We start from the raw sequence: 27581 nt of genomic DNA, 5'->3' as shown, positions 1-27581 counted from the left end.
CTTGAGATTTTCTATTGATTTTTCAAGCCTTCGCATCTGGACTTCTGTAGATCCTGGATGCTTTTAATGGAGGCTTCCAAGCATTCCTGAGTATCTAGGAGTGGTGTTTTAGGTCCTTCTTCCTCAAGATTCTTTATAGCTATTTTAAGCCATTTGTTAGCATCTTGTTTGGATACTTTAGGACCTTCCTCTTGCAGTTTTTTCAAGGATTGTGGAATACATTTTTCAAGAACTGGTCTAGGTTCTCTAGAAAGTGACAAGCTTTCTAAGGATCCTTGAAGTCATTCTAATATATTCACCACAGATCCTTCAGGACCTTGCTTCTTGAGATTGTCTTGAGTTTTCAAGCCATCTCTTTTTTTTCCGGCTTCCTCGAGACTCTGACTTGGACTTTTCTTCTGTTTCTCATTCTTTTTCCTGGAGATGATTTATCGATGCTTCTAGCCAACCATTCACATCCTCCCTGGATGCCTCAGCACATTCCTCCGGGAGGTTGGTGGCAGATACTTTAAGCCATTCTGGCAGGGTGTGCTTTGACCATTCAGAGGAATCCTCTTTTAGGAGTCTGAGAGATTTCTGCAGCCACCTCAGTATCTTTGGCCCGGGTTCCTTAGATTCTTTTTATTTTGTCTACCGAAGCTTTAAGCCATTTCTGGTTCAATTGATATTCCACCATTTGAGGCTTCATTTTGTCTTGAGCTTCTGTCTTGTCTTCCATCTGGTCTCTGTATATCAATAAGGTGCAGCGGCCCATCCTCACTTGTTCCTTTCTGGAAAAAAAACCAGAATGTTAGCTGTGAATCTGGGCCAACAACGAAGTATTCTCAGTTAAAATAGTGGGAACTGCTTTGATGTCAGGAAATTCTCACTCTGAAAGTATATAAATATTGTTGGGCAGCGGGGGATGGAGGTTGAAAAGTCTCTCCTATACCTATCTTCCCATTCCATGAGACTAACTCCTTGATTTGTATATGTAAAAGTATAATGAGCCATAATTTGTTAATTTTTTTCTAAAGTAAGGAGAATGTCAGGTATTTCCAAGCTTTCTAAGGTAAGGAGACCCTAATATGAAATTCTGGAGGAAGTAGTTTGTGGTGGCTATCTAAAAATTCCTCACCTGCACAGTATTTCTTCGTACACTCTGGAGAGCTCCTCTTTCTCATCCGTAAGTTCAATGTTTCTGAATGCCAGAATCTCTGTTTTGTTTCGGAGCTCTTCGTTTTCTACTGTCAGTTTCGACATCACTGCTATCTTTCTGTATGAGGACCAGAGTGATATTAGCCTTCGTAATTTGTTCCTTGAATTACTAAGCATACCTACATTCCTAATTATTTTTGCATTCCATTATACCTATTGCTCTTCTCTTATTCAGTTATATATAAAAGAATGGAATACTTCCAGTATATCTGGCCTGAGGGATCTAATAAATAAATGTGAATATGAAAGAAAAAGTCAAATCGCTATCTAAATATTTCTCACCTATAAAGTTCTTCTCTAAGGTCATTATTCTCTCGTAGGAGCTCTGTTTTCTCCGCAGCTTCTTTCTGAGCCTTGCAGCTGAGTCTCTCGTTTTCTTGCCTCAGTTTCTCCAGCTGCCCAGGCTCCTCTGAACTAATTTTTCTGTAAAATATCAAGAGCAACGTGTAATTCGCCCCCTTAGGTTTTTTTATTTGAATTATAAAACTTGTTTAAAATTAAAACTAATTGAAACAGCTGAGAAAGGAACAGAAAGTCAGGATTGCTATCTAAAATTTTTCACCTGCTCATCTTTTCTTCATACTCTTCGCAGAGCTCCTCTTTTTCTTTGGCCAGTTGGAGGTTTTTCTTTATAAGCTCCTGAATTTGGACTTCCAGTTCCTCTTTTTCTGCCAGCAGTTTTGAGATTTCCATTGTCTTTCTGCAAATTATGAAGACCAGAGAGAAATTAGCCCCTTGGTTTTTTTTTACTTGAATTGTCAACTTTTTGATACAATTACAACACATTAAAAATACGTGTGTGTGTGTGTGTGAGTGTGTGTGTGTGAGTGTGTAAATACACAGGAAATAATGCTTTAACCATTTATTTTTCTTTTTTTGTATACATTCCACGAAAGGCACGAAGAAATTCAAAATGATTTTCAGAAGCAAAGTAAAGTTATGGATTTAGAATATGGGGAAAGTTCTCACTTCTCACAAGTGCCTCACTGTCAACATATCCCAACAAGTTGCTTCCTCCATGATTAACGTACTACCTTGTTTATGAGGGAGCATGAGATAACAAGACGGTCATTATGAGAGGTTCTGTTTAAAAAACAAATTCAACTGTTGCTATTCCCACCTTATTTTCCAAGCTTTACTAGAATATAATTTTCATCACTTGTTTGATAAAATGGCCAGTCCCATTGCCAATGGAGAAATTATGAATGTTGTATTGAAAGTGTGAACTTAATCGGGTTATGCAAAGATTTGATTAATTATGCCAAGACTTACATATAACTCTGGTTCCTCGCTCTCTTCAGATCTCCTTCCAGTTTTTCAGTTTTTGTCTGAACAATCTAGAGAAGCCAAAATGCATCACAAGTCAGGAATATATTTCCATACCAGCCCACTCACTACCCCCTACCCCCACCCCATCACTCACACTGGGTTTCTGCACCTCTTCTTATGACATGAACTGTTTCTCTGTACTGGATTCTCAACAGATTCCTCACACGCTAGTTTGCTTACCTGATGGGAACGCATCTCTAAACTGACGTTCTGGCCCATGTGCATTTATGGACACCTGGAAACCTGGCAGTTCCGTGAAGAATGAAAAACAAAATGAATTTTAAACGTTTGCTTGATAATTTTCTTCATTTCATGGTCATGAGAAAAATTACATGAATTTGTTTTCCATAAATTCTCTCTCATGTCGGTGTAAAGAAGATATTTGTTGAAACCTCCTCTTTAGGAAAAGAGTCTGGAGTGTAGACAAGCATATTTCTGCATATTAAAATCATGCATGTCAAGATGAGCACAAATGTGCAACTCCCGATTTATTGCTGTAGATGTTCAATACAGGCAATAAAGGTTATTCACACTGGGATAGAAAAAGAAAGATCTAGTTTTAGTTAATTTGCTTAGGAAATGTAAAACACGGTGGTTCAAACAAAATCTGAATCATCTACTTTTTATTTCACTGCCATTGGTATTGTGTGTGGCCAAAGAAACTAGCTAATGTGGCAAAGAAGGAACCAAGAAAAAATGAGCATGAACTCTGATAATTGCCATTCTTGACTAGAAATTACAAATAAACTAGTTTGTATTGAACAGAAGTGTGTGTATGGATTTCATATATATAGTAGAAATATAAAGCGAACATATATACCATATAAAATATGCTGCACATGCATTATTCACAATTACCAATTGTGAAGAAATCATCATGTGCCCACCAGGTTTCCGTGCATTCCATCAGCCTCGGGCCCTGGGTAAGGGTGGTGGGGTGGCGGTAGTTATACGGGAAGGTCTAGAGCCGAGGGAGTTCACTGTTCCTCAGATATCCGGGTGTGAGTCCCTTGGTGTGAAATGGGGCCCAGGGAGGCAGTTGGGTTTGCTGATTGTATACTTGGCTCCTCGCTATACATCAGCAGCCCTGCCCGAGCTCCTCGAGCTGATCTCGGAGACGGTGGTTGAGATCCCCAGGCTTGTGGTTATGGGGGATTTCAACCTGCCGTCGACGGGAGCAGCGTCTGAGGTAGCTCGGGAGTTCATGGCTTCCATGACAGCCATGGGCCTGACCCAGTTAATTCAGGGCCCCACACACGAAGGAGGCCACACATTGGACCTTGTTTTTTTATCTGAGCAGTGGACGAGTGATCTGGGTAGAGGGGATTTTACTGTTACACCCCTGTCATGGTCAGATCACTCATGTCTCCGGCTTGACTTCCCTGGCGCTACCCCCCACCGCGAGGAGGCGGGACCAGACGGTCCACGCTGGTACCGCCCCAAGCACCTGATGGAGCCGGATAGGTTCCAGACGGAGCTTGGGCCATTACCTGTAGCCCTGACCCGCGCTCGGTCGGAGGACCTAGCGGCCGCCTGGAATAGGGCGGCGGCTGGGGCCTTGGACCGGGTTGCGCCTTTGCGACCTCTCCTGGGGCAGCGACCCACCCGGGCTCCTTGGTATACCAAGGAGCTGAGGGTGATGAAGCGCCACAGGAGACGTCTAGAGAGCAGGTGGAGGTCCTCACGCTCCGAATCTGATCGAACACAGGTAAGATCCTACTTGCGGACCTACCTTGTGGCATTAAGGGTGGCCAAACGTAGATATTGCGCCACCCTTATTGCGTCCCCGGATAACCGCCCTGCCGCCCTGTTTAGGGTGACCCGCTCCCTCTTGTCACAGAGGACACAGGGGGCACCCTTACAGGGCAGAGCAGAGGAATTTGGGGAATATCTGCAGGACAAAGTCGCTCAGATCCGGAGCGGATGGGCCCCACTCAGTGGACCAGACGGGCCGCCAACAGCGAGTCTTGTGAGACCATCCTGGGAGGAGTTTGATTCTGTTGCCCCCGAGGATTTAGATAGGTTGCGTGGACGGCTGCGACCCACCACATGTTTAATGGACCCGTGTCCCTCCTGGTTGGTACTGGCATCTTGGGAGGTGACCCGAGGCTGGCTTCTGGGCCTGGTGAATGCCTCATTGGGTGAGGGATCCTTACCAACCGCCTTGAAAGAGGCGGTGGTGAGGCCCTTGCTTAAGAGGCCTTCACTCGACCCAATGGAGCTAGCTAATTATCGTCCAGTCTCCAACCTTCCGTTTCTAGCGAAGGTTGTAGAGAATGTGGTGGTGCAGCAGTTTCCACGACACCTTGACGAATCCGAGTATCTAGACTCACGCCAGTCCGGCTTCCGACCCGGGCACAGCACAGAGACAGCCTTGGTCGCGTTGGTTGATGATCTCTGGAGGGCCAGAGATAGAGGTTGTTCCTCTATCCTGGTCCTATTAGACCTCTCGGCGGCTTTTGATACCATCAACCATGGTATCCTATTGCGCCGGTTGGAGGGGATAGGAGTCGGAGGTACCGTTTTGCGGTGGTTTGGCTCCTACCTCTCCGACCGGAGGCAATGTGTGTTGACAGGGGGACAGAGGTCGACCCCGAGGCCACTCACTTGTGGAGTGCCACAGGGGTTGGTCCTCTCGCCTCTCCTGTTCAACACATATGTGAAGCCGCTGGGTGAGATCATCCGTGGTTTTGGGGTTGAGTATCACCTCTACGCTGATGATACTCAGCTGTATATTTCAACTCCAAACCACCCCAACGAGGCTGTCGAAGTGATGTCCCGGTGTTTGGAGGCCGTCGGGGTCTGGATGGGGGACAACAGACTTAAATTCAACCCCTCCAAGACTGAGTGGCTGTGGCTACCGGCACCTCGGTTCAGCCAGCTGATCCCATCGCTGGCCATAGGGGGCGAACAATTGCCCCCTGTGGAACGGGCGCGCAATTTGGGCGTCCTCCTTGATGCCCGGCTGTCAATGGATGACCATGTGGCAGCCGTGGCAAGGGGGGCGTTCCACCAGGTTCGCCTGGTGCGCCAATTGCGCCCCCTACTGGACCGGGATGCCCTACGCACGGTCACTCATGCGCTGGTGACGTCCCACCTGGATTACTGCAACGCTCTCTACATGAGGCTGCCCTTGGGACGCGCCCGGAGACTGCAGTTAGTTCAGAACGCAGCCGCGCGGGCTGTGATGGGGAGTACGAGGTACTCCCACGTAACACCTCTCCTGCGCGAGCTGCACTGGCTGCCTGTGGTTTTCCGGGTGCGTTTCAAGGTGCTGATTACCATCTTTAAAGCGCTCCATGGGACGGGACCTAGTTACTTGCGGGATCGCATCCTCCCACATACATCCCTGCGGCCAATACGCTCACACAGGGAGGGTCTTCTCCTGGTGCCGTCCACTAGGCAATGCCAGCGGGCGACACCGAGGAGTAGGGCCTTCTCTGTGATGGGCCCAACCCTCTGGAATGACCTCCCCCCCCGACATTAGAACCACTTCTGACCTCCGCTCCTTCCGGCAAAAACTGAAGACCCACCTGTTCCGACTAGCAGGCCTGGCATAATTCAACTGTCCCTCCTGGCAAATGTATTATATCTGGTTATTTTAGGGGTTTTTTAATTTACTGTATTTGTTTTTAGGGGTTTGAATTTATTTTATATCTGCTTTGTACAGTTCTTTTAACTACATTTTAACCTCCTCCATGTCAATTGTCAACTGTACATATTTAATTTAATCTTATTGTATCCTGTTATATTTTGTATGAACTGTACACCGCCCCGAGTCCCTTGCGGGAGAGGGGGCGGTCTAGAAGCATTAAATATTATTAAATTAAATTATTAAATTTATTTTCACTTTTCTCATAAATATATTCTAAGGTGAGCTACAAGTATACATTATATACCTCAGCACATCTCTGTTCTTCGGTGGTAGATGATAGAAGAGGAAGTCTGGGTCTTTCTTCCTGCAATGACCAAAAATCCTATTTTAAAAAAACAAAATGACAGTTATTAAAGACACTAATTTTTCTAACAACAGCTCAGTGTGACTTGGTTACACATAGTTTCATCTTCAAACCTGAGGTGCCAACTCTATCTCTGGCATCTTATCTTTGCACCCTTGCCTGGAAATTCACACTATTGAATAAAATAAGATTTTGATATTCTTCCAGAGCTGAAAAAACCTTTTGGATGAGAATCTAAGCATCTTCAATGAAAAAAAAAAAGAATGGGACAGATAGGGAGTCAGCCCTTTCATTTTAAGTGGAAAATGCAGAGAAAATGAAAGTACTCCTGCTAAAGTGATATAAAATCTCCATTAGCAACTTGGTCTATTAAATATGTCAAATTAATATTTACCATGACCCAAGCAAGCTCTGCAAGTTCATTGTTTCATTCATCCAAATTATATAGCTGCCCAACATGCAATCCAGACTCTGGGTCTCTCTCTTTGCTTTCCTTCCATTTATTTGTGTTTGATTCTCAGGGACTGGCTGGACAAGTCCCTGCAGTTAGCAGGGTTTTTCAAGGCTTGGTGTTGCCTTTTTCCTAGGGCTAAGAGAAGGTGACTGGCTCAGGGTCACCCACTTCGCTTTGTGCTTAAAGTGGGGCAAGAAATGTCGGTCTCTGGATTTGCCGGCTGATGCCTTAACCATGATACCAAACTGGCTTTTTTGGGTTACTAATATAACCTAACAATGTATTTCAAAAATAAAGTACAAAACAAAAACCTATACTTGCAATTGAGGATAAACAGAAACCACAATTAAAATTCTGTCTGTCTGTCTCTAACTACCTGCCCTATCATTCATCTGTCTGTTGGTCTGTCTGTCTGTCTGTCTATCTATCTATCTATCTTTCTCAAATGTCTATATGTTCCATCACACATTTACTGTGACAGCCTATGAACAAATATTTTCTCTTATTACTTTTGGGAGACGTTTCATGTTTTCTCTTAATTTTCTCAACCGATCGTTTTCCATCGCAAAATCAGTGATGGAAACTAGAAGATAAAGTAATAGGTGACAATGCAGAATAGCTTTGACATTTTTACTTCAAAAATTGTAATGTAGAGTTGAGAGACAATGTCTAGAATAGTACATGATTTGTTAATTTTATTTGCCCTCCAATTCCTCTAATCTGATCCTTTAGGACACGTGTTGAATACAAGTAACATAAAAAGATAAGCAAATAAATAATGTTTCTGTCCTAAAGGATCTAGAGGAATAGACATAATCATGAAAAATGTGACTGGTAAGTTAAAACCCAAACCATAACAACAATGGCCCCTAAAGACCATACTAAAAATATGTGTTTTATGTATTTTATAAAGACAGAGCTGTAGCCAAATGCAGCTGCCTCAAGAGTGCCTTTTAAACTCTGGGAATGATGCAGGAAAAGGGCCTCTCCCATCTGCCTAATGGTTCAGTCTCAAAGAGCAGTGGAGCTTCTGGGTTTCCCCTGCAGACTTCGTCTGCTGAAACTCATTCTCTTCTCTTCGGTAGTCAGGCTCAAAGTGCTTTAAAAGGCAACTCCCATTGCCTCCCCTAATAACTGAGGGAGACCCGGCCCAATCTTGCTGGATATCACCAGGTTGCCCATCCCTCCCCAGGAATGTTCCCTTTCCTTTTTTGTTTCATATCAATATTTGGCATTTCTATTCCAATTGATAAGGTCCCACTAACGTTAAGCTACTTTTCAATCTCCTATGAGTTACAGGGGAAATGTATGGTTTTTTTCATGAAAGCAGATGGTTAGCCAATTCACCATGTGGGATACATTCCTGTACCCCATACGATTTCCACCTCTTAAATTGTTTCTAGAAGCTACAACCTACATATCTAAATCCCACAGAATTCAATTTTCCTATTTATATGTGGCCCATGAAGAGTCTTTCAATTCAGAGAACGTTTTCTCTTTTGTACCACAACAGACACAAACAATTCAAAACAATTTCTAGAGGTAATCTTTTTTATTTAGTATGTGGGAGAAGTTCTCACTTTGTTCCCAAATGCCAATCTGCAAAGGTAGCCCAACAAATTGCTTCCTCACAGTCCCTTTTTTGTTAAGTTGCATGAGATCACAACTGCTTCAATAACATTTGCAATAGTGATGAGAGCTTCATATGAAAAACAAGCTCAACTGTTGATATTTGCAACATTTTTTTCTCCAAACTTTGATCAGAACGGAGGCCAACAAATAGCAGAGGTCTTCTTGATACTCTATATTTATTCTATAATTTGTCTGTCTTTCAAATGGGGATTGACAACAGGATTTTACCGACATCCACCAAGATGTCTGCCCCCCAATTTCACTGTAAAAAGTAAATACTGAAAGCAAACATGTCATCAAGGTGTGGTGCAAGGTGGGCAATGACATCTCAGTGCTTTCTGTAGAAGTGTGACCTGTGACAAACGGGCTCATCCTTCCAGAAGGGTGTCCTTACCAGGATCCTCAGGTCCTCCATACTTTAGCACCTCAGCACTTCCGCACTTCAGCACCTCAGAACCTCTGCACTTCAGCACCTCAGCACTTAGCTCCTCAACAGCTCTGCACTTCAGCACTTCAGTACCTCAGAACCTCAGCACTTCCACACTTCAGAACCTCTGAACCTCAGCACCTCAGCACCTCAGCACCTAGCTCCTCAACAGCTCCGCACTTCAGTACCTCCACACCTCAGCTCCTCAGCACTTTAGCGCCAGAGCACCTCAGCACCTCTGTACTTCAGCACTTCAGAACCTCCGCACTTCAGCACCTCCACACTTCAGCACCTCCTCACCTCAGCTCCTCAGCACTTCAGTGCCTGAGCACCTCAGAACCTCAGCACTTCAGAACCTCCGCACTTCAGCACCTTAGCTCCTCAACACCTCCGCAATTCAGCACCTCAGCTCCTCTGCAACTCAGCACCTCAACTCCTCAACACCTCAGCACAAGGATTGGGATCCTGGATATATATGTGTGTGTAGCAGTCAAAGTCATCACAATCAGTGTTTCATGACACGGTCTTAATCTTTTATTTAGCTGTGGATAGGTGCTAGGGGTGCACCTTATATGCCCCACAGGAACTGTGTACCTTTGAATATGAAGGGGGACAAGGGGTGCCTTCATGCCACCAAAATATGCATATAGTTCCAATACCAAAGGTGAATGGCAAACCTTTACCCTAAAATCCCCATGGTTCCTCATATAGGTGGTGATCTCATCTGCTTTTTTGCATTTTTACACTAGAAGCGGCAGAAACAAGAGAAAGGTCTACATGAAGGTTTTCCTGGGAAAATTGTATCCACCTTTGTATCCCCTTTAGCCAAAAAATTCAATTTAATTCAATATTTTATTATCCCAGTTGTTGAAAAAAATGAAAGAACATCATCAACTTCCAAACTGGAAGTTTTTTTTTATTTTTTAGTTTGCAAGATGAGATCCAGTTGTAGCTCGGGGTTGAAATGTGGAGTCTATGGTGCCCTCTGAGCTTGGTTCTTTGCTTGCAGACATTTCATTACCCAACATCATCATCACCATCAGTATGAGGGTTTGATCCCCATATACAGTACAGGTAGTCCTTGACTTATAACCATTTGTGTCAGCCTCTACTTCGCTTGCTTGCTATTGGCTGCCATAGAAATGGGGAGGGAGGGGGCTTTGAGGTATTTGGGTTGGGGAATTTATAGTGCTGGAGGAGTTATCAAAAGGGAGTTTGGTTCTCACCATCTTCTGCGCATACTGATGTCCTGTGTTTGGACTTGGTCACTGTCAACTGTCTCTGCATACCATTTGAATGAGGTTTTTGAAGATGCATTCCACATGACACCTTTGGGAGTTGCAGATTGGTCATTGGGTTGGGGTAATTGGGGGGTTCGTGCTGGGCAAACGTTTGATATGTACATGTTTGTGCTCTTTTGGCTCAGATCTTGCTTTTCTTTTCCTGATATCATTTCATAACCAGTAAAAGTATTTTTAATTCCACATACAATGGAGTTAGGAGTTTTCTTTCTTGGTTATTGAAGGAGGCACACCTGACATTAAGCAACATCTCACTTTGCACCCATCCCAGAGCGAAAACTTCTGGGGGTGTGTGTATATATTAAAAAAAGATGTCTAATTCCTGCAGTGACCAGGAAGACATGGGAGCTACTGGTTCCTCATTTCCTTTGGAAACGGATGGATGGCTGAACTGGATTTGGGAGAAAGATCTGTCCAGCCCAGATGGTCATTGGGAGTGGGGCAGAAGAGTGATCCCAAGGAGGCCCCAGGCAGAGTCGCTACCAGCTGACATCAGCAACCAGAGGCTGCCTGGCAGGAAGCCGAAAAAGAGGACCTCATGATAACCCACACTTTGAAACTTCTTCAAGAAGCGTGGGAGAAGCGCCATTTCCGTGAAAGCCGCACAGAAAGGGAGATTGAATTACTCAAGCAGGTGGAGGGATGAGTGGATGACCTGTCTAACCCTGAGACAGCTCTGGGGGCAGACACCGGAGCCAGCCAGGAGGGAGGAGCCCCAGCCGCAGCAGCTGTTCAAGCCCCTCCAGGGGGGGGAGTGGGGCCCCACAGGCATCGAATTCCCAAAATCCCTCCCCTTGGAGTGAAGTACGAAGGAGATCCCAAAGAGTTGGGGGGGGGGTCAGGTTTGGGATTACATGCAGCAATACGGGGAGGATTTTCCATTGGAGGATGCCAAATTAAGAGCAAAGCGGCTGCCTAGATGGTTGCTTTGCATAATGATGATTCCCCCCTGCTGAGGGATTACAATGTATTTGTGATATCCCCGAGGAAGCGCTTTAATGACCTCCTTGCAATTGGAAGGCAAGAACCAGGATGAAAACCCTAACGCAGGGGAGGAGGCCAGTGGCTGAGTACACCCAGGAGTTTCATGAGCTATCTGTGCATATGCGGGGGTGGTCCGAGGAGCTTTGATGGAAAGCTATATGGATGGCCTGAACAACGTTTACCAGAGCTGTGTGAATAGGGCACCCCCCGTGACCTACAATGCTGGTATGAGCTGGCAGCAGATGTGGAGATTGACCTAGCCAGAAATCAGCAGCAAAACCAAAAATCCCCCCCTGCCCCAAAGAGGCTCCAAGATCAGGGAAGGGATGGCCTACAACCAAGTCCTGGTCAATTGCCTGTTTCCGTTGTGGGAAAGAGGGGCAACAGTGTGCCGACTGCTACACGAAGATTGGCCCAAAACTAACCACAGCGGGAGAAAAGAAACCCAATTGGCAGCTAGGGAAGCGCAGAGAAACCACCCTGAAGGGTGTGAAAGTTGCTGATGCCCTTCCTCCAAGTCAGGAGGAAAAAGAACCCTCTCTTCTTTTGGGAGAAAGTGAAACTGACTCCAATGACGACCACCTCGTAAGTCCCCGATTGGGCCCCAGGACCATCCCAGTAGAAATTAAAGCATCCTTAACTGAAGCCCAGGGGAAGATGTTGGCCCTTTTAGATTCTGTCTGCACCCGATGTGTAATTAGCCCAGAGGTGGTGGAAAAAATGGGTTTAAGACTGAAAATTTTGAAAGCACCCATTGCCTTTTGCCAGTTGGATGGGTCAATGGCTGGGAGGGCGCCCATTTTGTAACTGAACCAGTACAGATGTGGATGGGAGATCATGAAGAAACCTTGAGTTTTGTCATCGCACTGGGGATGGATCGGCCCCTCATACTGGGATTACCTTGGCTGTGAAAATGGAATCCGCATGTGAACTGGAGGAAGGGGTGGCTATGCATCCGTTCAGCTAAACCACCAGAGGGGAAGGGAAAGATTTCCCACCTAGCCAGAGCTGCAACAGACTAGCAGCCATTACGCACGATAAACTTGATGGGGAGGAAAAAATTCCGAAAGAATATTGGGACCTCAAAGATGTTTTCAGAGAAAGGGCTTCCAACAAACTTCCTCCCCACCGCGCAAGCGATTGCAGCATAGAAATCCTCCCAGGGGAAAAGTTCCCTAAACCACAGATTTACTAAATGGCCCCACGTGAAATGGATGATTTATGCAAATTCATTGATAAAAACCTAAAGAGGGAGTTCATAAAACCTGCTAGGCTGCAGGTGGCCATGCCCGTCTTGGTCAGAGGAAAAAAGATGGCTCTTATCGTTTGTGTGTCAACTATAAAAACCTGAACGCCATTTGCATGGTGCACCTTCTGCTCCTCATGAAGGACATGTTAGCTCATTTGGGCAAGGAAATTGTTTTCACAAAATTAGATTTAAGAGAAGCTTACTACAGAGTCAGAATAAAAGAGAGATATAAGTGGAAAACTGCTTTTAACTGCCCTTTGGGATGTTTCCAGTTTAGAATACTCCCATTTGGACTACAGGGGGTGCCAGTCATCTTCATACAATTAATTAATGAGGTGCTGCATGAGAAATCCTTGTGACACATCTGTGCCAGGAACACAACACTGGTTAATGTTCTCAAGTGACAACTTGCCCATGTCAAGGGTGGAACAGACTTATGTGACTCTCTCGATTATTGGAACAGTTCAGCTATGAGCAAGGTGGCCAAGGGATGGTCATTCTGTCTTCCTCTCTTCTCTGTGGGCAGGTCTTTTAACTCTAGCATGAAGATATGTTGAGAGTTACTGATTAGTCTCGTAAAGAGAATTTTAAGGGAAACGGGAATTACTGTCTCCAGAAGAACCTGAGTTGACTTTTTCTCTGGTGTTTCAGAAGACAGAATCAAAAGATGGAAAGTTTTCAGTTGGACATTAGGAGAGCATTCTTCAGTGAATGGAGATCAGAGAATGAACTGCCATCATGCTTTCCTCCCATCTTTGGACTTCAAAGCCTGTACTTTATCCTCCCCAATGGGTCTGAAAAAGGCAGTTAAACTCTAGGCAGCTTCAGAAGAAAATTGGCTCTTCTTGGAAATCCTAAAGTAAGTCTAAGAAATTTTAGAATTGTGCCATAAAGAAAAATGTAAATAAACCACCATAGTTAAAAGAGAGTTCAGATCAACTGTGATGCAGCAGTCAAGGTATTAGATGAGGAACAAGGAGACTTCCAGTTCAAGTCTAACATGAACATTCCTGGGTGACTTTGTGATACTTTCAGGTCCCTCTTCTTCAATATTATTTACAGATGTTTCAAGCCATCGTTTGGCATCTTGTTTAAATGCTTCAGGACCTTAATGGCAACTGCTTTGTTAGAAAACTCACTCCAAAAGTATACCAAAAGTATACCTACATATACCTCACTTAATAACCAATGAGAGATATAATCCAACGTTTTTGGACAGCATCAGATTACCCACTCTTGTTCATGAGTTTTCACTTCCTCTTTTTATTTTAATTAATATTAACTATATGTTATCCAACTAGTAAGATCCCAGGAATTGTAAGCTACTTTTCAATACCCTTAACAGATTAACAGAGTTGGAAGGGACCTTGAGGGTCATCTAGTCCAACCCCTGCTCAAGCAGGAGACCCTACACCAGGGGTGTCCAAACTTGGGAACTTTAAGACTTGTGGACTTCAACTCCCAGAATTCCCCAGCTAGCCATGCTGGCTGGGGAATTCTGGGAGTTGAAGTCCACAAGTCTTAAAGTTCCCAAGTTTGGACACCCCTGCCCTACACTATTTCTGACAGATTGCAGTCCAGTCTCTTCTTGAAAGCTTCCAGTGATGAAGCTCCCACAACTTCTGAAGGCAAGCTATTCCATTGGTTGATTGCTCTCACTGTCAGAAAATTTCTCATTTCCAGGTTGAATCTCTCCTTGTTCAGTTTCCATCCATTATTCCTTGTCTGGCCTTCAGGTGCTTTGGAATACTCCAATGTAGTATATGGGATTACTTTAGAAGATGACTTAGGCATTTCAGGTAGTACAAAAGAAGGCTACTGAGACTGGCCAGTGTGTTCGTGTGTGGCCAACATTTATCCCTTGACTGATGGTCAGTATGCTTTGGGGACCAATGCAAAGTTTCTGCTAATCTTTAAAGGCCTGAATGGTTTTAAGGTAGTGTTTCTACAAGGAAGGAAAAAGCTTTCTCGGTTGTAGGGACCCTTACATACACCACCTTCTCTCTTTGGAAAAACAACAACATTGTGCTGATGACTTTTTAGCTTAAGACTAAAGGATTCTTCTTCTCCCAGTTTTAGATTTTATAAAGTTTCTGCTACAGGTAGTTCTCGACTTATGACCAGTTGCATAATTACTGTTTGAAAATGCAATGGCCCTACTGGGGAGGTTGCTTATGACCTACATTCAAAATTCTGGTCAGCCTCCATGATTACATGATGAAACATTCGGTACTCAGTAACTAGGCCACCTTCACAACTGCTTGCAGCATCCCACGGTCATATGATCTCATTTTACAATGAAAACTGGAATTTACTTCTGGTTTTGAGAAAAGCCACACCCTCAGCAAAGCACTGGTTCACTTAACAACTCTGATGAGTGCTTAGCAATCATGGCATTCATTTAACGACTGGTGCAAAATAAATCATTTTACAACCATCACAACCTATGACTGTGGTAGGCAGGCTACATTATGCTCTTAAGTTGAGGACTACCTATATTGCTTTAAAGAATCTACTTATTAAAGTTAATGTAACTCTTAAAAGTAGTGGTATATATTTTGAGCTTGAAAAAAATCAGATTATTTTAAGGAATTAACAGAGAGGTGGTAAGCTCACATGAGGACCAAATAATTATGAATCATTTCCTAAATCTGCACAGCCCTTCAAACGATTACTATTACAAATTCCTTCCTTATTGCAAACTTTGGTTATTGGTTGAATTAAAGCTACAATTTAAAAAAATGCATTTGCCTTCCACTTGTTTTTTTCAATCATGGAAAATATATTAATCAGGGACAATCAACAATCAGTTTCAAATCTGGTTACAACAGAAAAAGCAATTATTTTATACTAGCTTAAGTATTTTGGCAGAAAACATCCCAGAAAGAAGTCATATGTTTGTATTAGGAAACTGCCATTGCCAAAATGTCTGGTGAGGATGTGCATAATATACAGAAACTGTCTCTTTTTTAATCAGAAGGAACTCTCTTACTGTGTCATGAAATTAAGGAAACTGAAGAATAAAAAACAGGCATTTTTCTGACAAGTTAAACAAGATCTAACACCATTTTATTAGGCAAGAATAGCTGTTCTAGCAAGCCAGAAACATTTTTCTTTGCAATCATGCTCTTTAATTCTACCTTAAATAAAAGCATGAACTCAATTGCAAATTGTTTCTTACATTGTCCAGTTTTATAAATGAGTGAGTCACAGCCATTTGAAGTGGGAAGTAACTTTTTTCTTCCTTCTGTTCTTTAATGTAAAGCCTGACTATACTTTACTTCCCCTTGTTACAATTTTGGCAGTTTTCAGAATTTTTGCCCCTCCTGGGTATTTTCCAACTCATCAATTCTTGCTTTAAGAATTACACAATAGAGCTTATCACAAGGGCCCAGAAACAATGCAGGGAAGTTTCTGTCTAGACAGTGGTGTCTCAGAAGATGATGCAAAATAGAACTAGAGGATTCTACTTTGTAAAGGCCTCATCCTTGCTCCATAAATGTCAAAAGGGGAGTCACAAGTATTGTGCAAATGACTGTGTCATTGGAACAAACCCAAACATCTTTGTACAAATGGTAAGACTTCCAAAAAGATTCTCTCAAATATTACACTTTCCTATAAAACTGAAATAATCAACTTCATTAAGTTCTTTCCTTTTATAAATACTATAAATTCTTGCATTCAGGAATTTCACTTTCTGATAATTACTTTTCTTTTTCATTTTATCTTATATTTGTAACAAAACTATTTGATTCTAAAGAAAAAGGCATTTTTTGTCTGCAGCTGATGTTAAACATTCAATGACGACAAAAAAGAGGCAGATCTAAATCAAGACGTTGCTCTAGAGAAACATTTTAGGGCACCTCGTCTTTCAAAATCAAAATCTCTCAATGAAAGGGTTTCCAATTCAGCCACAAAGGTTTGGGCATTTCCTTTTCCTTCAACTTTTCAAATTGATGGCCCATCATTGTCCGGTATGCAAACATGGATCTTTAATTGGTGTAACACAATACCCTCAGAATGCAGTGGGCTATATTTCTTCTCTCCAACTGTAGCTGCAACATGTGGTTGTTCAAACCAGTTTTATTGTTTCCAGCATATCTGCCAGGATATATGTGCTATCCCATTCTTGCCCAGGTTGCTGAAGTGCCTTCTCCAAAATCTGACCTTTCTCTTGAAGGTCTCTGGAAGATAATTTGACTTTACCCTGCTGTTGGCAAAAGATGACCTCATTTACTTCCCCTTCAATCTTCTGAGTATAAAGTACAGGGAAAGTCTCTTTGAGAGCAGCCAAAACAGATCCTTGAAGTAAGATATCTCGACATACCAGATTGAGAATAAAAATGCCTGCAGATAGAAAAAAATAGAATATTTTAGCTTATTATTACAATCAGTGAGGCTACATAACAGAGTATTTCCTTCTGGTGGAATCCCCTTCTTGCCTTCTACATTCTTTTTTTTAAATATACAAATAAACCTAGCTGCTTTCTAATCACTAGATAGTATTGTAGAGTTTCACATATTAACTCACCAGTAGCCTCCCAACGTCCAGTACGATCCCACAGAGTTGGCCTCCTCAGGGTGCGGTCGGCCAGACAGTGTCGGCTGGTGACCCCCAGGGGGAGAGCCTTCTCTGTGGGAGCGCCTTCCCTCTGGAATGAGCTGCTCCCGGAGCTTCGCATAATCCCTGACCTCCGGTCCTTCCGACGTGCCCTAAAAAGTTGGCTTTTCCAGCAAGCCAGCCTGGCCTGTTAATTTTAACTCATTTTTAAATGTATTGTCTTATAAATTCGATTTGTTTTTGTTTTTTTGATATGTATTTAATTTCTTTTTAACTTTTGGGATGTGTGTTTTTTAATGTTGTACACCGCCCTGAGTCCTTTGGGAGAAGGGCGGCATATAAATCCAATAAAAACAAAACAAACAAACCCATGTTACAGTCTGCTTTTTGCTGATATAAAAAGTCTGTTATTTATTTCGTTACTTTTGTTCATGTTTTATTATCTGCATGTCCACTGACAAAGGCTGAAATCTCTAGCAATAGTTTTGCAAACCTTAACAACCTTGTTAGCAAGGTTTTTCTGAGGTCTGTAGAAATCTCTTCTGATATAGGCATGATTCATTTTTGCAAACTGGTATAATGAACAGCAGACCTGATGGTAGCAACCAATATAATTTTATGCAAGAGGTCCCTCAAACCGACACTCCTTGGACAAGCCTCTAGTCGTCTTCTTGACTAGAATTTCTAATTTGATTCATCTCCTGAAAAGAGTTCGTTATTTAATACATTATCCAAAACTTTACTTATCCAATAAAGGCAATAAATGGTGACTCAATGTGTTCAGTAAAAACATGATACCGTACAGAATTTTCAGTGTTGTATAACAAAAATCTCTGTATCTATTAACAGGTGACATTTTAATCATGCTATTGTTGTGGTACTGCAAGATTTCAAAGAATTTTTTAAAGTTCACTGATTCTAGAACAATTCATATCAGTTAGATCCAAATAAAAAGACAGGGCATCTCCTTGAGGCAGTATTTTGCTCAGGCACTTACAATTGAGGGATTCTCACCTTCTGTTTTCAAAAGCATTCTCACTTTCTGAAGAAAGTTTTTCTCCACAAAGGCTGGTGGTGGACAGCTTATTCCCAAAGTTGAGTCCTTGCTATCCACATCAAACATTATTACATCATAAGATGATGGAGCTGGGAAGGAAAGAGGAAAAAGTGGAGCAATATTTCTCACAAAATATCAGTAAGGATCATTAGAGCTTAATGTGTTGCCAATAACATTTGTGAAAACTATATATTTTGTTTTTCAAATCTACCATATTTTTCGGTGTATAAGACGCACCTTTTTTCTTCAAAAAAGAGGTTGAAAATCTGGGTGCGTCTTATACATCGAATACAGCAGTTTTTGCCTCCCGAAGCCCCACCCCTTCACCAAAATGGCCGTGGATACCCTTATGGGGGCTTTCAGAGAGCTCCTGGGGGCTGGGGAGGGTAGAAATGAGCAAAACACGGACCATTTCTCCCCCCAACCCCCAGCAGCACTCTATAAGCCTCCATAAGGCTATTCGTGCCTTTTAAAAAAAAACGAGCCGTTTTTGGGAGGTTTGCACAGTGCAAAACCTTTTTTTTCCCTTTTGGAAAGCTCTTTAACTGATTGATTCTTCCCCCCCTTTTGGAAAGCTCTTTAACTGATTGATGGGAATTACATTGATCAAGTGCTGTGCCAGCAGAAACAAAGTCTTAGGTGCTGCAGATTGTCAGCAATTTCCCTCTCCAGCACATGGATAAATACACCTGGAAACATCTACCTACCTACATCTATTCTCTCTCTCTCTCTCTCCCTACCTATCTATTGTATTTCTCTCTCTCTCTCTCTCTCTCTCTCTCTCTCTATCCCTCTACCTACCAACCTACCTACTCTCTCTCTCTCTCTCTCTCCCTACCTATCTACTGTATTTCTCTCCCTCTCTCTCTCCCTTTATCTATCTACCTACCTAACTACTCTCTCTCTCTCTCTCTACCTACTGTATTTATCTCTCTTTCTCTCCCTCTCTATCCCTCTATCTACCTCCTTTTTTTAAAAAATTGCCTCTTCAAAACCTTGGTGCGTCTTATACGCCGGTGCTTCTTATACTCTGAAAAATACAGTATTTGCTTTGTGGTATTACATACATGAAAATAAGACTTTATGCCTAAAAAAATCCCAATTCATGGCAATCACAAGAGCATTAAAAAAAACCATTTTACTAATACTGGCCCTACCCAGAAATATTTTCATGATGAACATTTGCACTTCAGAATATTCTCCCAATTACATCCGCTATTGAAACATATCCAGCTCAATATCTCCCTCTTTAGATATTATCTATCACATTAGGTAATCACTGCTGTAGACTTTGTTAAATAGAACCAAAGTCAAAGGCAATTGAGAAACATTTTACCTAAGTGTATTTAATACACATCCTTCTTTTTTTGTATATTGATGTGCTTCTCTACTGACCAGAATTTCCCATAAAACATCTCCCTTTAAAATAAATGATCCATTTCCCCATATAATTAATTACAAATTATCCTAGAAAGCATATGCGTATTGCTTACATCAAAAAAGTTCTCATATCAAACTAAACACAATAATCACTTATTTTAGCTGAATACTTTGAAAAAACAAGCTAAGTATACTTATGTTTCAGAGGTCATAGTTCACTGAAATGGGTCTGTGACAATTCACCGCGGTGAACTCACCATAGCCAACTTGACGCGGCAACTCACCATGGCCATCTCACCACAGGACAAGAGTTACACTAATATCAAAGAATTGGTGGATTAAAATCATTAAAGAAATGATGCAAAAGGAGGGGCATAATGAAATGTGGAGTAAAAATTAAAATACTTTATTTATTTATTATTTTGAATAATGAAATAGAATTGGTAAATTGTCCCCACGGCAAGTTTCCCATGGCAAGTTGTCCCTCAGTGAGTTGGCCATGGTGAGTTGGCCCAGCAAGTTGGCAGTGGCAAGTTGTCCCATTCCCCACTGAAGTACCATATGTTCTGAGCTACGCTGTTACCATCCTAATTATGATTCATACAAATACAGAAATATAACTGCTAAAACATCCAGAATAGAAGAGTGTTTTTTTTAATTTCTTCTTGAACTATTATATGCTCAAAATAACTCATTTTAATTACACAAAAGAGTTAAGAGCAGTACAGATGCTTGTCAGAAAGTCAAAGGACACAAACAACGCTAAGAGATGCACCATCTATAAATCATGACTTGAGTGGGGATTGATCTAAGAAGTCATTTACCTTTTGCTGTAAGATTGGCAACATAAACTAAGCCATCTGCAATGTGAATTTTGAGTCTCTCTCCTGGTGAGAAACCAAACCAGCGGGTAGCCACTTCCAGCATGGCAGAATCAATCTCCACTACATCAACAGAGCACTGCAAGAAGTAGTCATGAAGGAAGAGGGGAAGGCTGCCACCACCCAGACCAATCACAAGCATATGGATCTGGGCTTCTGAAAACAACACAGAATAGTTATGAATTGGAAGCACAACTAGCAGTGTCCTGCTCTGAAGAGGGAGTGTGGCATGGGGATACTTCTGTATCATAATTCTCAGTGTTAGGCTTGCAAAGTCCAAACTTTTTATAGCTCTGTTATAGTCACTCTGTTAACTCGGGGCAATTTATTTAAGAGCAGAAAAGAAGTCAAGTCCATTGTTCCATATTCTGATTTTCTGAGGTTGCACTTCAGTCCATTCCCTAGGGCCCCAAATAACCCAGTAGTGCTAGAGACAGCTGCTGACAAAGATACCTCTGTTTTTAAAGAATTCCTCCTTGGAGGAGTATGTGTCAGCACCCATACCACAATGCAGCTAGATCAGTTCTGTATAAGGGAGGGGTGTCCAAACTTGGGAACTTTAAGACTTGTGGACTTCAACTCCCAGAATTCCCCAGCCTGGGGAATTCTGGGAGTTGAAGTCCACAAGTCTTAAAGTTCCCAAGTTTGGACACCCCTGGTATAAGGCAAGCTGCAGTCAAGCTGTAGAGTTACCAGAGCTGGGATGAAAAATCAATATAATAGATAACAAATGATATGGCAAGAAAGATATACAGAAAACTCTTAAGTCTTTGCTGCCACCTAACGACCATCTGAGTTCAGATCTGAATTCTATAAGTTTTGGTTCTATGTAGAGCAGCCCTAAACACAGATGGATAAGAAAAAATTTGGATGAAAAAATAAGATAATTTGCTGTGAATTTTTGGAGCTGGGGGCTGAACAAATTACTACAGCTTTAACTTTGCATCTGCATGCTTTTTCTTTCTTTCTTTTTACTATTTGCTCAGAAACTTAATCCAATTTAATCTGGCCAAATGAATTCTAGTCAATGAATATGCATTATATATGTCAGCACCTTTACAATTCTGCTTCAAATTCCATTTTTACTGCTAATGAATGGATGAATGGAAGAGACTAGAACAGCGATGGCGAACCTTTTTTGGCTCGCGTGCCACAAGTGGGGGAAGCGCAGGGGGGTCGTGTGTGGGCGTGCCACACCCATAATGCAACGCGCAACTCCCCCCAGTGTGCATGCGCGCACAACACGCGACCCACCCATTTTTACATGCTTTTTCCGCCCTCCCCAGGCTCCAGAGGCTTTATAGGAGCCTGGGGAGGGCAAAAAGACTCTCCCCCGTCCCCCCAGAGGCTTCAGGGACCGTCCAGAGGCTTCCCTGACGCCTTCGGAACGCTTAAAACCACCCTCCGAGCAAACCGGAAGTGACTTCTGGGTTGCTCGGAGGGTCATTTTAAGCACTCCGAAGGGATCAGGGAAGCCTCCGGACGGTCCCTGAATCCTCCGGACGGGGCGGGGGAGGCTCTTTTCGCCCTCCCCAGGCTCCTATAAAGCCTCTGGAGCCTGGGGAAGGCGAAAAATAGCTTTTAAAAAGGTGAACTCAACTGGCCAGCATGCGCATGCCTGCTGGCCAGCTGACAGCGCAGCGCCTCGCATGCCCTGACAAATGACTCCGCGTGCCACTTGTGGCACGCGTGCCATAGGTTCGTCATCACTGGACTAGAAGCATAGCTTTATTTACAAATGCCTCATAGAGAGACAGAAGACTGTGAGTTCTAGCTATGCCTTAAGCATGAAAGCTGTTCGGGTAGTTTAGGTCAGTCCCTCTCACTCAATCCAACCCTCCTCAAAGGGTTGCTATTGTGAAGAAAAACAGGTGGAAGAGGAAGAAGCATTTGTATGTTCGCCACCTTAAGTTATTTGTAAAAGACAAAAGAAGTTGGGACAAAACTCTACAAAATCCTACTATTTAACTATTACTGACAGGGACCTGACATAAATTCACTTAAAAATTGGTTCTGTGGCTTCCTACTCACTTGGAAGACCTTCGGGGTTTTTCAGCAAGCACAGTCCTGCAACCATAGCTCTGTGGTGAGCACAACACAAGTAACTTTTGTCAATGGCCGGACAGGCAGCTTCAGCATCAGGTTTGAAATGGCCCCTAGGGGCCACTTTCTTCTTCTTCTTTGGCTTCTGCTTGTTACCTGGCCAAAGAAAACAAAGCAAATTTAGATGGACAAGCCACATGGACTATAAAAAGAGGGAGAGATAGTCTGATTATTGAACTTATCCGGAATAGGAGACAACTACTCAAAATACTCCATCGCTCAGCAAAGGGACACTTTCCCACAATGGTCAAGATTGCAATTGTATCTCTTTCTCCCAAAATAGCAATTCTGATCATTTTGTTTTCAACAACTTATTCATTTCAAAGCAGGCTGGAATTCATTTTTGTTCACTAGATGGCTGTGCATAGATAATATCCACCTGGATGTTGCTGATTTATAACTCTTAATAGACAAGTAGTAGTCAGGGATGCTGAGAGTTGAACAACATTCAAAGGGCCTTAAATTCATTTGGTAGAGAAGACTGATACGGATTTGCACATCTTAAAATATGAGGTGCTAAATAGGAGGGACAGCAGTGCATATTGTACTTAATAATTCAAAAACATTGCCTTACCTTACTAGCCTGCTTCTTTCTACCATTTCCTTAAATTGATCCACAGAAAGCTGGAGAGAAAAGTGGGGCTGTGCAGTACATACCTCCCACCTGTACTAGGCCTCCTTGCAACCCCATTCTAAAAGACAGCAGTCCATAGTTGGTGGCCACAGCTTTAATTTTACCTTTGTGGGATATCCTGGATGAAAGCCTTGCTTCGGACTGCACTATATTCCTGTTGCTGAGGAAGATGAGGCGACGGAAATAGAAAGCACCATTTCCTTTGACATCTTCAATAACATACTCCCCACTAAAAGGACTAGTACCAGTATGCTGGATGGTGCGGATCCCAATGTCTCCATCCACAGACAGAAATGGCACCTGCAAGAGAAGACAATCTAATGATGCTACCATCCCACAGAGCTTCTTCAAAGATCAGGGGAACAGAATATAATGCATATTATAAATGCTATCTACTCTGCCTACCTGAACTATGACCACCACTTTCTAGGATCTTAGATTTGTGGTAGTCTTTGCTAGAACCAATACTGAGATGGCAGAAAAAAGATTTTGACACTGTGTTTTTGGTATTCTTATAGACACGAGGCACTGCCAAATTTATTTTAAGTATCAATTTCTCCTGATCACCTAACCTTCCTAAAACGTTTAAGGTATCTGGCTTGAATAGACCCATATTTTGCTATCACACACAAACTGAAGTTTAAGTACTAGGCCAAGACAGCTGATTGCTGTTCCTCCCTACTCTAGCAGCAGCAATAGTCAGGAGGTCCTGAGCAGCCTCTGTTTCTGCAGAAGAAATATCATGGAACAAATTAATTTTGCTTCTGCTATACAAAGAGGTTATCAAATTCATACTGCATTGCTCAAAACCATCACATCATCACTGAAAAATTAAAGGAGGAAAAAAATTACCAAGAGCTTTTAATCACATAGCTTCTGAATATTAGTTGCTAAAAGTATCAGCAAGGAAGTGCTACTATAATTTCATCCTGCTTGTTGGCTTCCCCTAGGTATCCAGTGGTCACTGCTAGAGAAGATCAGGCAGCTAAACAGACCTTTTACTGGTCATTAGCTAAACAAAAGACATACCTGCTGCTGAGCTGGAAGCCCAGCAGGGGCCAGTTCCATCACTTTTTCTGACAGTTCTGCCTGGATGGCTCCCATGTTGTCATAGTGTTGATTTCTATGTAGGGCCACAGTTACCAGACGCCAAAATCCTGCACTCACAGCCAACTGCTTCCGTCCCTCCTCTGTCCCAAAGAGCCACTCAGTTTCTCTGCCCTGTGGTACTAGATCAGGCAACAGAAGGGATTTGTGCCTCATCAAAAATATAGACCTTTTAGAGCACATATTTCAATTTAATGGGTTATGTAAAGCAGAACAAATTTTCTGTTCTCATGTTACAGCTTATTGCTTTCCTTGGTAATTCACTTTGTTAACCATAATTATTAACATTTATCCTTACATAAAGCTTTGATCAACTTTCTTAGAATAATATATTGTATTCAATTATTCACAATTAATCATATATTGGAAAGGCGAGAGTATGTTCACAATGTCAAATACTTTAGAAGCAAATTCTGGGAATATTAAAATATTTTATCCACCAAAATAAGGGCAAGCAAAATATATAAAAATCATCATTTGTTAGAAACTGCAGCAATTATTATATTGATAACTATTTTGTGAGTTAGAATATCAATCATCAGAATATGAATTGATACTTGAAAACAATATTGTAATACAGAATGTTAATCCTTTTCAATTAGTTTTTCCTGTCTGGTATGAACTTTCTGATATGAACCTATTCAAAATTTGCTAGTTTGTTCTTTGGGGATGAAAGAAGGTAAGTTCATGGAGAGAACAATCCTAAAGGCCATTTGCTAATTAACACTGAACCAATCCCATAAACATTTGAATAGACTTTGCTACCCTGCCAAATACTGCCCTTTGGTATATCTGAAAAAACTTCAAATTTTGCTCAACAATATTAGTAATGTTTGATGAAGAGAATCTAAAGATAGAATCTTGGGTTGTTTGAGTTGTATTTGATTTCCAATATAATGGGCTGATAAAGAACACATTAACTCACTGATAAAGATGGCAAATTGTTTGTCCTGTGACACTTTCACCTTTGGGCTATGCACTACATGTAAAGTATACCGGGCTCGGCCAGTGTCTTTGCTGCAGAGATCCAGAGAGATGGTCCCTACATTGGAGTTCTTATTGAGTTGATTCTGCAGCAGAGAATAGTGTTGTCTCTCCTTCACTGCATCAATTAGATGCTCACTGTTCTTGAACCGGGCAGGTTTCTCTTGTGCTTCAGTACAGAGCTCCAAAATGCATAAAACTGAGCCAGGTACAGGTCTTAACTTTGTTATAACATAAACAAAGACAGGCAAAGCAAATTCCTGTTCTGAAGGTCCTGTTTTCTGGCCAGGGACTTGATGTACTCGAAACATCCAACCTTCCTGAGAGAAATATTCCACAGCTGCCTTCAATACATGCGCCTGAGCCAAGGAGACACATAGGTAACGCCCCCCAAATTGCAAGACACGGCCAATTTCAGCAAACATTCTTTCAGCTCTTTTCAGAGAGGTTTCTTCTTCATCAGTCAGGAGAGCATCAAGAGTGCCTTTATCAAACACCACCTGGAAATGCTCATCAGGGAAATCCATTTGCAGTACATCCATTACCATGTAAGTCATTTTGGGTCTCAGTTGTGTGCTGCGTTCCTGCATCTGCTTAACAACCCGTTCATTAATGTCCACACTGATGATATCGTGATAGCCTTCATCATAGAGCTGCTCACTGAGTTCTGAATTACCACAGCCAACAACAAGAATCTAGCGGAAAAGCATGGAAGAAATGTCACGTTCCTTTTAGGGATGTCAAAATTATTCCTTAGCATAGAGGTTTTTCAGGTAGTTTATACAAAGTGTTCTAGCATCTGGCCCTCAAAGTAAGTAAAACGTTGAAACTAAAATGAAAGAAGATACTAGATAATTTGTATACACTTCATTGGATATTTTAAAATAAAGGTCATGAAATTAATGAAGAGAAATATAATTGTAGGAAGGTCAATTTGGAAAAAGTTGGAAGTTTACAACATATCAAAATGTATCATGAAAGCTCTCTTTAGAGTCCATGCAAAATCCATACCTTTACATTTCAGCTTAAAGTAGGGTTGAGAAAGAAGTTAGCATCCCATAATTTCTCATCCACATATGCAAAAAGTGAAACAGGAATAAAGGGATATTCATATTATATTACACTAAATCAATTGTATGAATAGATCCCATACTGTACAGCAAGTAAGACATTTGAAACAACTAAGCATATTTCAACTAAAAAGACTTCTTGACTTCCTACATGATGAATAAAAAAAACTCAGCCTACCTCTTGGCTTGTAGCTTAAAAGACATAAGGCAAAAGATTATTTTTAACTCTTTTATTATTTCAGTCTACATTCAATCTGATTGAGGTGGATGGAGAAGAAATAATATCTTTTCTGTGAAGCCTGCAGTTATCCAAGAGATTAAAACAGCCAGAGACATAAAACAGAGCTCAGCAATTTTTTAAACTGCTTTCACCTGCATGGCTCTGATGCCACTATTTGTAAGAAATTTTGTAGCACATACATACCGGTATGCATCTTGGGATTTCTTACATTCTACATCTTTTATATTGTAAAACTGAGCGAAGAGCCTGCCTTGCTAGTATTAATCTGTCAGCTACCAAATCAAACACATTAAAATCAACATTTTTCGCCATCCTGTGCCTAAGTAGAACAAAATCAGGAGTTATCAGAATCCTCATGGCCTGTAGTAAGAGATCGGGCTGTCTGAAATGTTTTCACCCAAGCTGACCAGAGAGAAGGACTGTGATTTTAAAAACTATACTAGATATCAGGTGGCCAATCTGAATTGCAGAGGCCCTCTTGACATTACAAGGCAACTGAAAAGGTGGCGATTAAGTTAGTGGTTTAGTGCATTGTGATGTACATAGAGCCGAGGTGGCTAATTTATATTTAAGTGAGTCGAATATCGCTCCGAAAGTTGGTTTGACTGATCTCTGATAATGAAAACTCCTCCGGAGCCAAGTAACGCCTCCGCCGAACAAAGTTTATGCCCTGCCCACGTGCTCTCCTTTCCCCTAACTTTGGTTTTTCTCCTGCGGTTTATCACGTCTCACCGAGTCCCGCAGGCGCAGATACCGCCCCAAAGTCGGTCCGAGTCCTGACCACTCCCCGTACCACTCAAAGGCGCGCTCGCCTCGCTTCCGAAAGAATCGGTCCCAATACTCCGACGAAGCGAAGTCTCGAGCGTCCCTGGGTAGCAACCGCAAAGCCTCCATAGCTAAAGCCACGGGAAGGCAATCTCGGAAGCCAAAAACAAAAACCAAGCCGGAAGTGCCCTCGGGGTCTTCATCCTCCCACTTCCCCCCTCCACCTCTCCGAGTCCTTCCTCCACGTTCAAAGCTCATTGGTTAGC

At 42.2% G+C, this 27581-nt stretch overlaps 2 protein-coding genes across 3 annotated transcripts; both read right to left on the bottom strand.

The window, feature by feature from the left end:
• Positions 1–610: 610 nt before the first annotated feature.
• Positions 611–2783, bottom strand: LOC309390066 (uncharacterized protein; the record flags this gene model as incomplete). Its single annotated transcript, XM_081949147.1, has 6 exons — positions 2707–2783; positions 2470–2534; positions 1760–1897; positions 1480–1620; positions 1118–1255; positions 611–770 (listed from the first exon to the last, which is right to left on the bottom strand). The coding sequence occupies exons 1-6, from the start codon at positions 2749–2751 to the stop codon at positions 611–613; spliced, it is 687 nt and encodes a 228-aa protein (XP_081805273.1). The 5' UTR covers positions 2752–2783.
• Positions 2784–15579: 12796 nt separating this feature from the next.
• On the bottom strand, positions 15580–27576 carry METTL13 (methyltransferase 13, eEF1A N-terminus and K55). Of its 2 annotated transcripts, none has more exons than XM_081947353.1 (8): positions 27283–27576; positions 25181–25934; positions 24178–24377; positions 23253–23448; positions 22443–22610; positions 20355–20567; positions 18108–18239; positions 15580–16879 (listed from the first exon to the last, which is right to left on the bottom strand). In XM_081947353.1, the coding sequence occupies exons 1-8, from the start codon at positions 27571–27573 to the stop codon at positions 16605–16607; spliced, it is 2229 nt and encodes a 742-aa protein (XP_081803479.1). In that variant the 5' UTR covers positions 27574–27576; the 3' UTR covers positions 15580–16604. The 2 variants fall into 2 exon arrangements, with proteins under 2 accessions (XP_081803479.1, XP_081803480.1); XM_081947354.1 differs by having other exon boundaries at positions 27344–27462.
• Positions 27577–27581: the final 5 nt, after the last annotated feature.

Source organism: Natrix helvetica (genome assembly GCF_964273705.1).
Source record: "Natrix helvetica genome assembly, chromosome: 3".
Lineage (NCBI taxonomy): Eukaryota > Metazoa > Chordata > Lepidosauria > Squamata > Natricidae > Natrix > Natrix helvetica.
Note: the sequence above shows the minus strand (reverse complement) of the source record. Positions and strands in the feature narration are given on the sequence as shown.